Genomic DNA, 16,174 nt, shown 5'->3' on the forward strand with positions numbered 1-16,174 from the left:
ACCAAACATGTGAAACACATGACACATACGAAACACATACCAGATTATTAAAGAATGAATTTAGGCTAATTATTTTAGCCGTTGGTTAAATTTGGGTCGTTAGATCTTTTTTTAACCGTTAGATTTGATTATATTCGATCTCAACCGTTGGATTCTATAAATATAAAACGACAAAAAAATTGAATGTAGGCCTTTGGATCAACTAATGGCCAGTTGATCTCAGTTGTTGGTTGAAAAACTAGCCGTTGGAATCTGACGCAAGTGGCCGACATGCCCACATGGGTGGGGCCATGCCGGTCTATCCCTTTGGCGTGTCGCAACCCTTCGTCTGGCGTTCAAGCGCCGAGTTTCACTCTCGCTGATGGGGTGCACACCATTTTCTAGGCTAAAATCAGACTTTTTTTCAAGTTTTAGGTTCTAACTTTAAATTAGAACTAGGGTTGGAATGGATTGGGGCGGGGGGAATAGAAGGGAAATTATAGGTTTTAGGCCATGGATTGGAGTTGGTCTTAGAAGAAGATTTCTAAATTAAAGGAAAAACAAAAGCAAATATTTATAAAAAGTCTAAGATAAAACAGGAGCCCCAAAAATTAAGGTTACAGAAGAATATAACATCATCTTCGTTGTCAAATAAATATCTGGCTCACTTTTGATCTCTTATCTTATGTATCGATATAATCTACTCTATCCATGATGCACCCAACATCTTAGCCATGAAACTGTACCGGTCAGCTGCTTCATCAATCTGTTCATACAAAAGCCAGTTATATAAATACAATGATTATGATACGATAAAAAAGCTAACAATGAAAACGTAAAACTTACATCCGATGCTTACCATTTTCTGGGTTGGACGTCCAGCTCCATGCCCTGCCTTGCACTCAATGCGACCAATAATCGGATTTGTCTGTGGGCTCTTCTCCAAACTTGTGCTCAGAACATATTGCAGTGTCTGAGAACAAAGATAACAGCAGTGACGATGAGATATCATATTAAGGCCACAAGGTTTACATTTGCTTTGAATAATGACTTATGAATTCTATCTATCACCAAAGAGACTAACCGCCAAAAATTTCAACGAGTGTAATGGTACAACTCGGTCGTCATGATCCGCGGTCAATAGCATTGTACATGGGTATTGGTGAGGTTGGGTTGCATGTTGTTCCCATGGTCTCTTGACATTGTGTAAAGGCGAGTACCTGAAAGTATAGGGTATGGTAGGGAGAGATAAGGAGATGCTTATACTCATAAGAAAACCGAAGAAATCTGAGCTTGTCCCAGAAGCCTTACTCAATTAACCAATGGAACTCTTCCTCCTTGTCAGAGCAGCCAAAATCCGAAGTCCAGGCATGACCTGAAAGAATCTCCTAAATCAAACATATATGACAAAACTACCGTAAAAGAAAGGAAGAAGAAAACACTTGATGACTCGTTTACGTAACCGTAATCAAAATAGAAAGAATTGGATTGAAGATGAATTGAGTTGAGGAGGAATTGGAATGAAGAGGAGTCGGAATCAGATTCTTGTTGAAGTTGTTTACTTAAATGTTTAGGAATCGGAATATGAATGGAATTGAGTTCATATAAGTTGTTTACTAATTCAGTTGAATCAAAATAAATATCAATATGATTACCAAATTGCCCTTGTTTATTTTATTTTATTTTATTCTATATTTATGTTTATAAACATTTTAATTAGATATTTTTATTTATTTAATTAAAGTAAAGAGTTAAAATATGCATTATTGATTTATTGTGTATAAATTAAATTATAATCTAATTAAAAGTAAAAAAACCTAGCCACATTCATCTTTCTACCCGCAGAAAAGAGAACCCAGATACCTTCCGAGCCGTCAAGACCTTCCTACGCCGCAAAAGAAATAACCCATAAAGCAATTGGAGAGTCAAGTCCTTCCTACCCCACAAAAGAAATAACCTAGAAATTCAAAGAAATTCGTTTGCTCATGCCTATTTCTTTCTCAGGGTGGTGCATGGTGACACAGAAGGGAGATGGAGAGGGAGAAGTGTTTAATGCTCTAATTTTCAAGATTCTTTTATTCTTAGGGGCAAACAGAGTGTGGTTGTAGTGGGTATGGGATCTGGGCTTGGCATAGTAGCATCTAGTCGTGAGGTAGATGAAGCAGCAGCGCTGGTGAGGGAGGGAGATGATCACAGTAAGATGAAGGGCAGTATTGGAATAATGACAACCAAGTGAGGGCATAATTGGTAAAAGAAGTCCATTTCCGATTCCCCTCTAGTCCAGGAATTGAAATACCTCCCTCGTGTAAGGAATCCAATTCCTTCAAAATCAGGAGTGGGATTCCCCAATTGGTGTGGATGCCACATGTTTTTTATTCTCCAAGATTAAGTAAACAAAGGTGAATCCCGTAATCGGAATCCAATTCCGTAAATTGATTCCGATTACGGGTACGTAAACGTGGATTAAAGGGAAGCAAACTCACCTATGGTAAACTTGTGGAACCGTAGCATATCCATAACACCAACATGAGCCAGTGCACAACCAAAAAGATCGGACCTCTGCAACAAAGAGAATTTTTTTTTTTTTCATTTTCTCTAATCACTCGCTACAGTCTACATGGTAAACAAAACTAAAGATGTCACACCTTATTTATGCAAGCTCCAACCAGCAGCCCGCCATTACTTCCACCTTCAATACACAACTTGCTGGGTTGGGTATAACCGGCAGATACAAGGTATTCAGCTGCAGAAATGAAGTCATCGAAGCAATTTTGCTTTTTAGAAAGGGAGCCTGCTTTATGCCATTCCTCACCGTACTCTCCACCCCCACGAATATTGGCTATGCAGTACACGACACCTAAATGCCTTATAAGTACACTGCGACTAACACTGAATGAAGGCGTAATACTAACGTTAAATCCACCATATCCGTATAGCAAGCACGGATGTGATCCATTCAAAGGAATGTTCTTTCTGGCCATTAAAAACATTGGTATCTTAGTGCCATCTTTACTGGGAATGAATACCTGGAGAACGGAAAATTTAATCAAGGAAACATCATTCGAAGGCTCAAACACTAAAGAACTGAAGATATATTAGAACTGCTCTAATCACGAAGTAGGAACGAAATACAGAAAAATGTTATAACAAACTGAAGATAGATTAAAAAGAGTCGGGTCAAGTTAGCAACACTAAAATTAATGTCAGTGCAACGAGCTTTTAATACCTGATCAACATGGAACTCTGAGCGTTCAAACCCAGGAACCGTAATTTCGCGAAATACCTTCAACTCCGGGATTTCACTGTCTAGATTACACTGATATATTATACCAGGAGTAAGGAAACTTGTAAACCCAAAAAAGACTCTACTGTCTTCACGTCTTGCCGAAAACCTATGAACCGATCCAATGTCAATCGGTAATTGATGCAGCAAGTTACCTGATTTCAGATCCCTTATCTGTACAATATACTTCACGTCACTCAAGTAACTAACAATCATTTGGGTGCCATTTACAGCAGATGCTGATTCAAGCACATCCTTTTCAGATTCTGGAAGAACGTCAGTCCACACAGTTGGCTCCTTCAGATCAACTCGGGCCAACTTATATTTTGGAGCATCTTTATTTGTCAGAAGAGTAAACACAGTGTCATCATTTGCAATGACACGATATTGCGCATCAAATTTATCAATAACCTTGATAACTGGCAGTAAATCATTTTTCCCCCTTAGACCTTCAAGCCCATTAAGAAGTGCAGACATGTCACAGTAATAAAATTTGTTGACCGGGTCGCAACCCTCCTCAACATACAAAAGAATATACTGCAGATTACAAAAAATAAAAGTTAGTTCTAAATAATATCACAAGAAATCTGCTCTTTCTAGGCTAGACAAAAATCTGATCTAAACAGTTAGACAAAACACAGGCAATGCCTTGGACAAAAGCCAGTATTTGTGATTGATAATGCAAGTTCGATACAGGTTGAGCCGTTCCACATGATACTACTGCTTCGACAATAAGAAAGTGAGAGCCGTAAAAGCCAGGAAGATAATAAATCTACTTACCTTCCCATCTTCTGTAACATCAGCTTCAAACAAGGATTTAGGATTTTCAGAATCCTTCCAGCATAATATGTCTTCTGATTGATCTGTACCCACAAAATGATAGTATAACTCATGATAAAGATTCACGTTGGTCTCTGTCCCAGCATCAACATCTTTTCCTTCTCTGCAGAACAAATCAGCAGGCAAATAATTTAATTTCACTATATTGCATAGCTTTTACAGTCGCCGAATATCAAATTAAATCTAAGATATCTATCCACAGCCCTAATAGTAATCTCTAAAAATTCCAATTCTTTTCTCTGTAACATCAAACTGCATTCCTACACTCGCAGCCCAAACTTAAGGACAGCAGAGCCTTGCAGTAGCCATTTAACCATCTATAGATCTTCCCGAATGAAGTAAAACAACAATGTACACCAATTCTGTCCTCACATTTAGTCATTAATTTGTTACAACTGAAGTTTCAAACTAACAACCATTCTGATTATATAACCGCATCAAATCCACATGTCACAATTCAAAGTAAAGAATAAATACACCTATTGCTACTTACTTAGGAGCTGGATAGCGGCTGTAGAAAAACCCTTTATGATCATGTGTCCAGCTAATAACCGAAAACTTGACCTGGAAACCAACATTGATAAAAAATCGTAAACTCAGAATAACAAATGGTTTCACTGATTACACTTGTTTCTGAGTACATCGAAGCATGCATAAACTCAGCACTTACCCAAGATATAGTTTCAGGTTCAACCGTCTTATCCTCAACCCGCATCACCTTAATCGTTGCCCAATCACTGCCACTTGTACTAAGGGCATAGGCCAAGTACTTGGCGTCCTCGCTTACTGCAGAAGCGTTCAAAGATACAGTCCCATCTTCGCTAAGCGTATTGGGATCAAGCAACACCTCTGCTTTTCCATCCAAACTATCCTAAAATCACAAATAAACCACCTAAAAAGCACATACAAAGAAAGAGAAAAAAAACAGACGATTATATCGAATGAATGAATGTATATGCACTTGAGGATCAAATTCTGAGGCAAAGGGCATACCTGCACGTATAGGACACTTTGGGGTTGAAGCCCAGTGTTGTGGAAGTAGAAGTACTTATTCCCTCGCTTACGAGGTGCATCATAACGCGGGTGATCGAAAAGCTTGGTGATCTTCTCGCCAAGCTTCCCTCTCGTATCGCATTCCTTCAGAACCGACTGCGTCAGTTCTACTTGTTTCTGTACGAACTCTTTCGTCTCTTCGGAGTCGGGATCTTCAAGCCTAAACGATTAAAAAAAATTAAAAAAAAAAGTCAATATCAACTTCTTTGGAAAATAACAAAAAGGCGACTAAAATCTTCAACCATAACATAGTGGAATTGCTTGTATCACCATCTGTAAGGATCGGCGACCTTGACGCCGTGATAGTCGTCGACGACGGACTCGTCTCGGCGAGCGGTAGGGTACTGCAAGGGGACGTCTATGGCACAGAGGGAACCCATTGCGTTCGTGTTTCTAGGTTTTGGGAGAGCAGAGGAGGAGGACAGAGAGAGCGAACTGGGATTGATTTGAGACTGAGATTGGCTGAAGGTAGTGGTGTTCTTATAGACGAAGACGTGCATATGAAAGGGAAGGTGCTAAAACATTGTTTGCGGACAAAGGTAAGTGGCATGTCGAGAGTATGACAACATTGTCTGCGCCCAACGCTTGCGTTGGAGCGCGATCTTTCAATGTTTGTGCTGAAGTGTCCTCATTATGTGTTGGTTTATGTCGCCATAATTTGGACTGATACCCTTTCAAACAAAATATCTCCCAAAGTGATATTCGGTGATTAAGATTTATTTTGGATACATTACTTATATAATACTTATATGTATTTAATACAATCATCATTTTAACGTTTAAATAATGATTGTATTACATACAATATTCATATAAAATATAATTAACCATTAAATATATGTAAATGTTGTAGTCAATTCTCAATTCATAATCTTTTTTTATAAAACAATATTCGGACCTCCTACTTATAAATAGAGAGGAATGCAATAATTGAGCCGAAATTAGTTGAATATTTTATTTTCAAGTATTCAACCACTTGTACTACCACAACACGTCCCGAAATAAATTATCGATTACGTGAGTTGACCATTTTACCCTTGGACGTGAGTGTGGTGGTGTGTAATATGCATGTTAGTGGTGGTCCAAACTTACATTTTCCTTCATTTTTTGGACCAAATTAGAACTTAGTTTTTTGTGGTTTTGGTTGGTGACCCACGTGGACCACTCACACACACAAAAACTCTTCCCTTCTTTTCTCTCCCGTGCTCTCTCTCCCTCGGACTCACTCTTTCTCCTTCCCTCACGTACAGATCAACAACAACACTAGTGGAAAATTGCAAATCGAGGGTTTAAAGGACACCATCGTGTTCCTGAGGTTCATACGAGTTGAATGGTACAATTTTTAGGTAAGAACTCATTCGAAAACCCTAGTTTCTCTTAAACTCCGATTTATGTACTATTCATGCAATCGTAAAATCTCGTGTTTTTGGGGATTCCAAGCTTATAGACAGCTTAAGGAGGTCCTCACGAGGCTATGAGTGGTTCGTTGGAAGATTTTGGACGTCGGACTATCGAGAATCACGAGTTTTAAGAATTATCGGAATATCGAGGCTTTTTCCGGTGGGTTTCCGGTGGTTTCAGGGCTCGACACAGGTATGGTTTTGTTCGTCTTAGTGAGATCTTCAAAATGGTTTAAGTTTCATGAAGTTTGGTGTTAAAACATGAGAGATATAAGGTTTCAAATTAAACCCAGAAACTGGCGAAGTCACCTGCGTCCGGCGACTCGTCGAAGAAGATGAGGGTATATTCCATCAGTTTTGACAGAATATGCTAACGGCGTTAAATGACGCCGTTAATAATTGACGGAATATGTTTGTTTTTTTATGGAATATTCCCTAACGCCGTTAAGGTTACCGTCAATGTGCTTGGCACGTGGGTGGTCGGAAATTTTTTCTAAAAATATAGGGATGTTCGTGAGGTTGTGTAGATCACGTTGGTATATTCAAACATCTCATTTGAGCAATGTATGAGAAGTTATTAGCTAGTATTGGTTATGTGCTTTAAATTAATGTTTTTATAGTTATTTTGCAGATAGGGGAGGCTTATCCCGAGGACGAGCGCAATCAAGGGCGACTTGGGGGCTACGACCCTTCGACATACCAGTGAGTGAGCTTTTGGTTTTCATACTTATATACTTGATATTTTCCCAGAAAATGCGTTTAAATGAAAGTATGCCTTGAAATGCCATGCATATAAATTTATATTATGTATATGAGTTGATACATGATGCATAATATATAATTGTGGTGTTGTGGACGCTCAGGTAAACCCAGGTGAGTTTATGAATTGTGAATATGAATAACGGTTGTGATTAATTGAGAAACATTGAGCTCATAAACCTGCACCTAGGGTAATTGTGATTTAGCTAGAGATAGAGTACATGCCTGTTATTAATGTCACCTCCCGCACCATATGCTCATATTGGATCCAATTTAGGTGCACAGTCTTGTTGTACAGGCCATCATAAATGGTTCCGACTCGTAGGTGATTAGCGATTTATCGCCCAGCTATCATGAGAGAGTAGTATTGAGCATAATTATATTACACTCAGTCTTGTCATACATACCCATTTTTAGTGGTTCCGACTTATGTGCAGTGTAGTGCCGTATAGGTCATTATAGTGACTCTGGCTAGATTGACTAATGAGCTATGAATTCAGCCGTACAGACTTCTACAGGGGTTCCGGCTAATATGTTATTTTCCATGAATGTATTCTCACCTGAATTACTTATTCTGTTATATTTTGGCATGACATACTTACGATTATGAATACGTGAAGCATGAATTGAATATATTTATGAATATGTTTATATTCTATTTCTCGGAAAATTATACATGTTTTACAGTGAGGGGTTATAACTTTTGAGAAATAAAATGGTTTTGTAAAACAATTGTTTTTGCCCACTCACGTTTTCTGTTTTGCACCCTTCTAGGTTTTAGGTGAACTTGCTGTTGGTGGCATCGAGGATTTCGGCGGTTCTGACATAATAAAATATTTGTACGACATCTTCTGGTACTGTATAATTAGTACTTGTCCTACTGGACTACACCTAGAGTTTCTATGCTCTCATTAGGAGTATTTACTTTTGTATCTCACTCCTAACACTTCCTGTTTATTAGTGCACCTTAGTAGCTTTCGATGTTTATTTATTTGTATAACTCTTATCTTTATTGTTTCCGCACTGTGCACACAGCTACGTCATCTTCACGTGACGGCCAGCATGCCTCGATCTCGGTCGCAACGTGTCATGTACTATACCACTTTGTGTACCAAACAATATTTATAACACATTAAAATATCTCTCCAAAATTCACTATTTTATTTTATTTATTAGTGATTCGAGAAACACAACCAAATTAAACCATTATTAGCAATCTGCAAATCACCTAAGATAATTCAATCCGTACCCCAAAACAAATGCAATTTACGACCCTCACCTAAACCAACTGCCAACTTATACATCACTAACTAATTTACCACAAAAAAATAAAAAACAAAGGATATTATGTATATGTCAGATCCAAATATATAAATAAAAAGAAACAAACCATAAAAAAATAAATAGAAAGCAACCCAGCTCTGTCTCCTAGGTGGGACCGCAAACATCACTTATAGAAAGCTGTAAAGGTTGACGTATAAATTATCGCTAATCTTTTGATAGAGACAGTGTGATTTTGTTTGTTGGGGGGTTTGAATTTCCTTGATCGATGGGGAGCATCGGCGTCTCGACCGAGGATGATGAGTTGGAGCAGTTGAGCGAGCGCTTCGACAGTTACAGCTTGAGTGCCGACGTCAGCGAGTCCGAAAGCTCCAGTGGCTTTTCCTGTCGGCAGTACGGTCGCCAAGCTCCTGCTGCTTCCGCTTCTCTCACTTCTTCGCCTCCATCTGGACCCGACTTCGCTGACATTTTTTATTCTCAGCGGCCGCCCATGCAGTTTGTTTTGCCGGCGGTAGGTGGACGACATGTCGTCCTTCCGCCGTCTATGACGGAGAAACCCCGGACCAAGTTGTCCGGTTAGTGTGTTTTACTTTAGAAATGTTTGCTATTTTACTTTGGAATGTTTGTAGTGCAAAAATTTGGAAAATTTCCGGTCATTATTAGTTCATGTGGATAGTACAAAGAATTGAGCTTTCTAAATTCAGGCAAGTAATTAGCGTAGGATTTGAAGTTTCAGATAGAACTATATGTAATGCAAGGAAATGGGGGGAAACAGTTGCAATTGCAGTGTAAATCGAGCTATTTAAATCCACGCAAGTAATTGGTATAGCATTTTAAGGCTTAGAACTTGTATGTCGATCTCTATTTTTCGCTCTGGGCGAAGAGAAATAAAAAAGAATGAAGCTTTGCTGGAGTGCAACTGCAAATTAGACGTTTGTATACTACCATTTTTAATTGTGCTATCCGCAGAAGCTGAATTGATGAAGGAGCGGTTTGCAAAGCTTCTGCTCGGAGAAGATATGTCCGGCGGAGGCAAGGGAGTCTGAGATTGGCAGAAGGCAGTGGTGTTCTTATAGACGACGACGTGCATATGAAGGGGAAGGTGCTAAAACATTGTTTGCAGACAAAGGCAAGTGGAATGTCGAGCCTATGACGACATTGTTTGCACCCAACGCTTGCGTTGGAGAGCGATCTTTCAATGTTTGTGCTGAAGTGTCTTCATTATGTGTTGGTTTATGTCGCCATAATTTTGACTACAATCCCTTTTGAAAAAAAAAAGGCAAAATTTGAAAGAGATCTAATTTTATAGCCTATCTTTTGAAATAAATTCAATTTTTAATGACTTTTGAAATAGATCTAATTTTTAGTCTAATTGGACCCATATCAAAATACCCCAAAAAAATATCATCCAAAGTGATATTCAGTTATTATGATTGGTTTTTACTACAATACTTATATGTATTTAATACAATTATCATTTCAACGTTCAAATAATGATTGTGTTAAATACAATATTCATATAAAATATAATTAACCATTTAATGATAATTAATATTAAATATATTTAAATGTTGTAGTCAATCCTCGATTCATAATCATTTTTTTATACAACAATATTGGGACCTCCTCCTTATAGATAGAGAGGAATGCCATAATTGAGCCGAAATTAAATAATTGGGCCGGGTTTTGGGTGGCTTGAGGCCCAGAATCTTTGCCTTAGTATTAGTTAGTCGGATTTCTACCTAAGAAAGAAATCGGGGGCCTAGCACTTGTTAGGGATAAGATGGCCCATGGAATCATATTTTCACACAAGGATTCCATAAAGAAAATCTTAACTAACAAATGTTGATGAACCAAGGAAATCGGAATTTGATTCCTTTCGGATTCATTTTGTGAGGATTATATAAATCTCTATATTTTAGCCATTCATTGTGTATTGTGCGGTCAAAATTTATTTAACTTTTTTTTATTTAAAATTAAACACAAATAATATTTGACGAAAACTGACTGCACGATGTACGATGAACAGTTATGATGTGGTGGATCCGGAGAGGATCTATTTCCAAGGAAATCTTTGTTAAGTTATAAAATAGAAAAACTGATGAAAAGAGTTTGAAAACTTTGAGTTTTAACGATAAGGACAAAATGAAGGGTAAAGTGAATAGTACCAAGATTGGCTCTTTAGTGTAAAAATATGATTTTTTGTTAAAATAAATAATACCAGAGCTTTTCGTTAAAGTTTCCTTATAAAATTGCAGGTTGCACAAGTACCAAATTATTCGTAGATTATTAATTAACTTCAATCACAATAGTGAAAAGTAAGTTTTCCTTAAACAATAGATGAAGCATGTCCACATTCAACTCATAATTTCGGAAAAACAATTCAATGTGCCGGGAACAAGGTTCAGTACACCAAGTATCATAATATAAGTAATTGAATATTTTATTTCAAAGTATTCAACCACTTATACTACAACACTTAGTGTACTAAACCGTATTTATGACACATTAAAATATCTCCCAAAATTCGCTATTTTATTTTATTTATTAGTGATTCGGACAGACACAACCAAAATAAACCATTATTAGCAACCTGCAAATCACCTAAAATAATTCAATCCGTACCCCAAAACAAATACAATTTACGACCCTGACCTAAACCAACTGCCAACCTACACATCTCTAAATAATTTACCACAAAAAAATAGAAAAACAAAAGATATTATGTATATGTAAGATCCAAATATATAAAAAAAAATTAAAAAAAAGCAACAAACAATAAATAAAATAAATAGAAAGCAACCCAGCTCTGTCTCCTAGGTGGGACCGCAAACATCACTTACAGAAAGCTATAACGGTAGACGTATAAATTTAGCGCTAATCTTTTGATCTTTCCACTTTCCTGACCTCGGCAAAGAGAGAGAGTAAGAGACAGTGTGATTTTGTTTGTTGGGGGGTTTGAGTTTCTTTGATCGATGGGGGAGCATCGGCGTCTCGTCCGAGGATGATGAGTTGGAGCAGTTGAGCGAGCGCTCCGACAATTACAGCTTGAGTGCCGACGTCAGTGAGTCCGAAAGCTCCAGTGGCTTTTCCTCTCGGCAGTACGGTTGCCAAGCTCCTGCTGCTTCCGCTTCTCTCACTTCTTTGCCTCCATCTGGACCCGACTTCGCTGACATTTGTAATTCTCAGCAGCCGCCCATGCAGTTTGTTTTGCCGGCGGTAGGTAGACGACGTGTCGTCCTTCCGCCGTCTATGACGGAGAAACCCCAGACCAAGTTGTCCGGTTAGTGTGTTTTACTTTAGAAATGTTTGCTATTTTACTTTGGAATTGTGGATGCAAATTTCCGCCTTCTTCTTCTTGCATAAAATTGCACCTACAAAACAATTAACACCTTAGGTCAAGGCCAAGAGCCTCACGTGTCTACAATGAATGGGGGAGCTTTGGCCGAAGAACCTCCGATGCCAAAGTTAGAATTTAGAGAGAAAGATTGTTTAGGGAATTTTGAGATTTTTGTCAAAATATTGGAATTGGCTTTTTTGGTGAGAATGAGAGTATATTTATAGGGATAGGAGGTGGCTAGGGGTTTTTGGGTTTAATTTAGGTTTAATTAGGAGTTACAAAATTGATTATTTGTATAAATAGGGTAATAAAATGGAGAAAAGTGAAAAATGTTAGAAAAAGGGAGGTGGCCGGCCTCTTAGTAGTTTTAGGTGTGAATGGGTGTTTTAATTGATAATTAAGGATTGATTAGGTAATTAATCAATTTTTAGGGAATATGAAAGGAAAATATCAGTTAGCTAAATAATGGAATACAAAATATATAGAATAAATTAGGTTTTAGGAATTACCTTATAGAAATGATTTGATGAAATAAGCTTTAAATTGTTACCTATTTTGGATACTTTTGACTTGTTTTAGGGATACTTGCCCGCTGCACGCGAATCCCAGTATGCCTCAAGGGTATTTTTGTCCTTTTTTACCCAATAATCCACGTGTCGCCTTGTGATTATTTTTGGCTCCACAGGAATGTTTGTAGTGCAAAAATTTGGAAATTTTCCGGTCGTTATTAGTTCATGTGGATAGTACAAAGAATTGAGCTTTCTAAATTCAGCAAGTAATTAGTGTAGGATTTGAAGTGTTAGATAGATATGTAATGCAAGGAAATGGGGGAAAACAGTTGCAATTGCAGTGTAAAATTGAGCTATTTAAATCCACGCAAGTAATTGGTATAGCATTTTAAGGCTTAGAACTTGTATGTCGGTCTCTGTTTTTCGCTCTGGGCGAAGAAAAAAAAAAGAATGAAGCTTTGCTGGAGTGCAACTGCAAATTAGACGTTTGTATACTACCATTTATAATTGTGCTATCTGCAGAAGTTGAATTGATGAAGGAGCGGTTTGCAAAGCTTCTGCTTGGAGAAGATATGTCCGGCGGAGGCAAGGGAGTCTGTACTGCGCTTGCTATTTCCAATGCAATCACAAATCTTTCTGGTTTGTACAAACTCTGGTCATCTTGGTTTGAATCCTTGCTTCCTTACAACTTCCCCCAAAACCCTTCTTACGGTTTTTAGTATTAAAAGACACATTGCTATACGTTCCCTTCAGTTGTCCAATTAGTTTTATGTCTTTTTCATTCGGTTTTATTGGCAGCCACCGTATTTGGGGAGTTGTGGAAGTTGGAGCCTCTGGCTCCCCAGAAGAAGGCAATGTGGTGCCGAGAGATGGATTGGCTTTTGTCTGTAAGTGATTCTATTGTTGAGCTCATACCATCAGTACAAGATTTCCCTGGTGGTGGGACCTTTGAGGTTATGGTCACTCGGCCACGCTCTGATCTGTATGTAAACCTCCCGGCACTCAAGAAACTGGATGCAATGCTGCTTAGCATTCTTGACGGATTCCACGATTCTGAGTTTTACTATGTTGACCGAGGAATAATTGTTCCTGATTCTGATGATGGTGCCTTGTCTTTCTCTTCCGGCAGACCATCTACTAGGCAAGAAGAGAAGTGGTGGCTTCCATTCCCTAAGGTCCCCTCAAATGGTCTGTCGGAAAATGTGAGAAAGACTTTGCAACAGTGTCGGGAATGCACAAATCAGATCCTTAAGGCTGCAATGGCCATCAATAGTAGTGTGCTAGCTGAAATGGAAACCCCAGATGCTTACTTGGAGAGTTTACCCAAGGTAAGGAGAAATCTGTACTTTCATATCTATTCCTATGCATGATAAATCGTGTATGGGAATTAGATGTATGCAGAGATCAACGCATTATTTTCTTGTTGCTTTTTTCAAAACCATATGGACTATAGTTGTTTTGAGGCTCAGTTAGTCTGATTTTCGACCATCGTTGTACTTTTCCAGATTGTCAAGATGTTATTCATGTTGAGTGCTGTCGTTTTTTAAATTCATATTCATATGTATTCGTGTTAGCTATCCAGTTAGGGGGCTAGGCATGATATGGCTAAGTTATGCTTGATGTTCATTTATCTGATTTATTACCATTTTGTATGTTGACATCATTTTACTGATCTCAGAGTGGGAAAGCTTGTTTAGGCGAAATCATTTACCGTTTTATAGCTGCTGATCGGTTTTCCCCAGAATGTCTTCTTGATAACTTGGACCTCTCATCAGAATACACCACTCTAGAAATAGCAAACAGGATTGAGGCTGCCGCACACATTTGGAAGCAGAAGCATGTGAAACCCCATCTAACTCGTGTAAATTCTGCAAAGTCATCCTGGGGTGGAAAGGTCAAAGGCTTTGTCAGTGACATAGAAAAGAGTAAGCTTCTCGGATATAGGACGGATACCCTCTTACAGAATCTGAAGAGACGGTTCCCTGGCCTCCCACAGACTGCTCTGGACATGAACAAGATTCAGCACAACAGGGTACGCACCCAAAAAAACTTTATCATCTTTGCTCGAATATAAGGAAAGAATAGTTGGTCAAGCCCCTTGCTTGCTGTTTCTAACATTTTCTTCTGTCCCAAAGTATGATAAAAATTATTGAAACTGGAAGGTTACCAATTCAATGTTATATGCATGAGGAGTCTGAGTTTGAAAACGCATGTTATTGTCTTGTATTGTTGTTCTTTAGTCCGAAAATTATGCTGTGAATGTATTCTAGTTCCCTTCATTCTAATCGAGAAAACTTAATTTCCCGTGTGCTGCACTGCAGGATGTGGGGCAGTCAATCCTTGAGAGCTACTCTAGGGTGATGGAAAGCATAGCCTTCAACATAATGGCGAGGATAGATGATCTACTATACGTAGATGATGCCACCAAACAGCGGGCAGCTGCAGAGTCTATGTCCCTGTATGACCAGGGAAGGATTGGTGGCACATTGCCAAAACAGAAGCGGATATCACCCAGTCCCTTCTCAATTCACCGTACCTCTTCAATTACATTGCCAGCATTGGATCCTGCTGTGAATCAGATAGGTAGAAGCCCCGGTGGAAGGACACATAATAAACAAACAACGAAGAGTAATTTCAGCGACGCGCTGGAAGACAAATTAGAAAAATTAATCTTCTGATGATGTTGAGATAATACGCTGACCAGCTTCCCTGTCCTATGTAGCTAATTAAGGTTAGTATTTGATATGCTGTGTTTTTTAACTCTATGATCCAATAATATAGCCAGAGAATCCAATGTGTTTAACCATGTTTAACGAACTAATGCAATCACGATGACTGAGAAATGCCATGTCCAAGTGATACCATAAAATCTGCTGCAAAATTTGTTTCTTCAAATGCATGGACAAACAAAACTTAGTTAATTCAGACCCAAATAAAATATATTAATTATATGTTGCCAAAGCGAGTGAATGTCTCCAAAGGAAGAATCCACCGCCAAAGAGGCTGCCAAGGAACCTTTTTGTTTTTTTTGGGCGCAATTATGTGTTTAGGCAGGTCCAAATCATGTAACATGAAAGCCCAAACAAGTCCATTTACGTTTTTCATGTACTTCAGCTAACGGAAGAAGAACAAGACTGGGTACTCACCAGTCAGTACTCAAATAAAACTCTCCGCTTACATGGATCAATAAAATAAAAAGAAAACTAATAAAAAATGCTTGAAAAATTTGAGTGTTAACGATAAAAACAAAATAAAGGGTAAAGTGAATAGTACGATGATTGAATTTTTAATGAAAAATTGTGGTTTTTTGTTAAAGTGAACAGTAATTAGAGCTTTTCGTTAAAATTCCCTACAATAAAAGCATTTGTCACTTTTATAATTGGGTAGTGTTATCAACGGTCAGGATTAATACAAAGATGAAAAATTATTAAAAAGGTAAAAAATAGAATTTCTTTATTATTCTACAAAGTTTACACTTAAATATATTTGTGAATAGTATTGCTATCGTTCTTGCTCTTACTCAACGAATAAAATCACACAAAAATAAATATTATTCAAAGTAAATAGTAAGAACAAGTTAGCTGCCTTGCCCTCCTTCAAAGGGTGAAAACTGCTCTTAAAGATATTGGGGGGGGGGGCGGGGGAGAAGAGTTCACATGGCATGCAGTAAAGCTGGAAAGAGATTCGCCAACATCAGCATCAACATAAGCATCGTCATAGCCCTCATCAT

The 16,174-nt window shown here is 38.2% G+C and overlaps 2 protein-coding genes and 1 long non-coding RNA gene across 5 annotated transcripts; 2 read left to right on the plus strand and 1 right to left on the minus strand.

Annotated features, from left to right (window-relative positions):
- Positions 1 to 528: 528 nt before the first annotated feature.
- Positions 529 to 5,621, minus strand: LOC126632434 (uncharacterized). 2 transcript variants are annotated; one of them, XM_050302847.1, is made up of 12 exons: positions 5,426 to 5,621; positions 5,096 to 5,315; positions 4,773 to 4,973; positions 4,596 to 4,666; positions 4,043 to 4,205; positions 3,206 to 3,799; positions 2,625 to 3,005; positions 2,463 to 2,538; positions 1,291 to 1,354; positions 1,064 to 1,199; positions 839 to 952; positions 529 to 745 (listed from the first exon to the last, which is right to left on the minus strand). In XM_050302847.1, the coding sequence occupies exons 1-12, from the start codon at positions 5,533 to 5,535 to the stop codon at positions 680 to 682; spliced, it is 2,196 nt and encodes a 731-aa protein (XP_050158804.1). In that variant the 5' UTR covers positions 5,536 to 5,621; the 3' UTR covers positions 529 to 679. The 2 variants fall into 2 exon arrangements, with proteins under 2 accessions (XP_050158804.1, XP_050158805.1); XM_050302848.1 differs by lacking the exon at positions 5,426 to 5,621 and having other exon boundaries at positions 4,773 to 4,994; positions 5,096 to 5,243.
- Positions 5,622 to 6,413: 792 nt separating this feature from the next.
- On the plus strand, positions 6,414 to 7,264 carry LOC126631745 (uncharacterized). The gene is made up of 3 exons (XR_007626447.1): positions 6,414 to 6,501; positions 6,596 to 6,748; positions 7,187 to 7,264. It is a non-coding gene; the product is annotated as an uncharacterized LOC126631745 (long non-coding RNA).
- A 1,388-nt stretch (positions 7,265 to 8,652) lies between these two features.
- LOC126633572 (rop guanine nucleotide exchange factor 1-like) lies at positions 8,653 to 15,250 on the plus strand. Of its 2 annotated transcripts, none has more exons than XM_050304225.1 (5): positions 8,653 to 9,170; positions 12,967 to 13,083; positions 13,243 to 13,772; positions 14,123 to 14,476; positions 14,766 to 15,250. In XM_050304225.1, exons 1-5 carry the CDS (start codon positions 8,864 to 8,866, stop codon positions 15,120 to 15,122), a joined length of 1,665 nt encoding a protein of 554 aa, XP_050160182.1. In that variant the 5' UTR covers positions 8,653 to 8,863; the 3' UTR covers positions 15,123 to 15,250. The 2 variants fall into 2 exon arrangements, with proteins under 2 accessions (XP_050160182.1, XP_050160183.1); XM_050304226.1 differs by lacking the exon at positions 8,653 to 9,170 and adding an exon at positions 11,439 to 11,878.
- The last annotated feature ends 924 nt before the right edge of the window (positions 15,251 to 16,174 follow it).

The sequence above is a fragment of the Malus sylvestris genome, chromosome 8, assembly GCF_916048215.2.
Source record: "Malus sylvestris chromosome 8, drMalSylv7.2, whole genome shotgun sequence".
In the NCBI taxonomy this organism is placed as follows: Eukaryota; Viridiplantae; Streptophyta; class Magnoliopsida; order Rosales; family Rosaceae; genus Malus; species Malus sylvestris.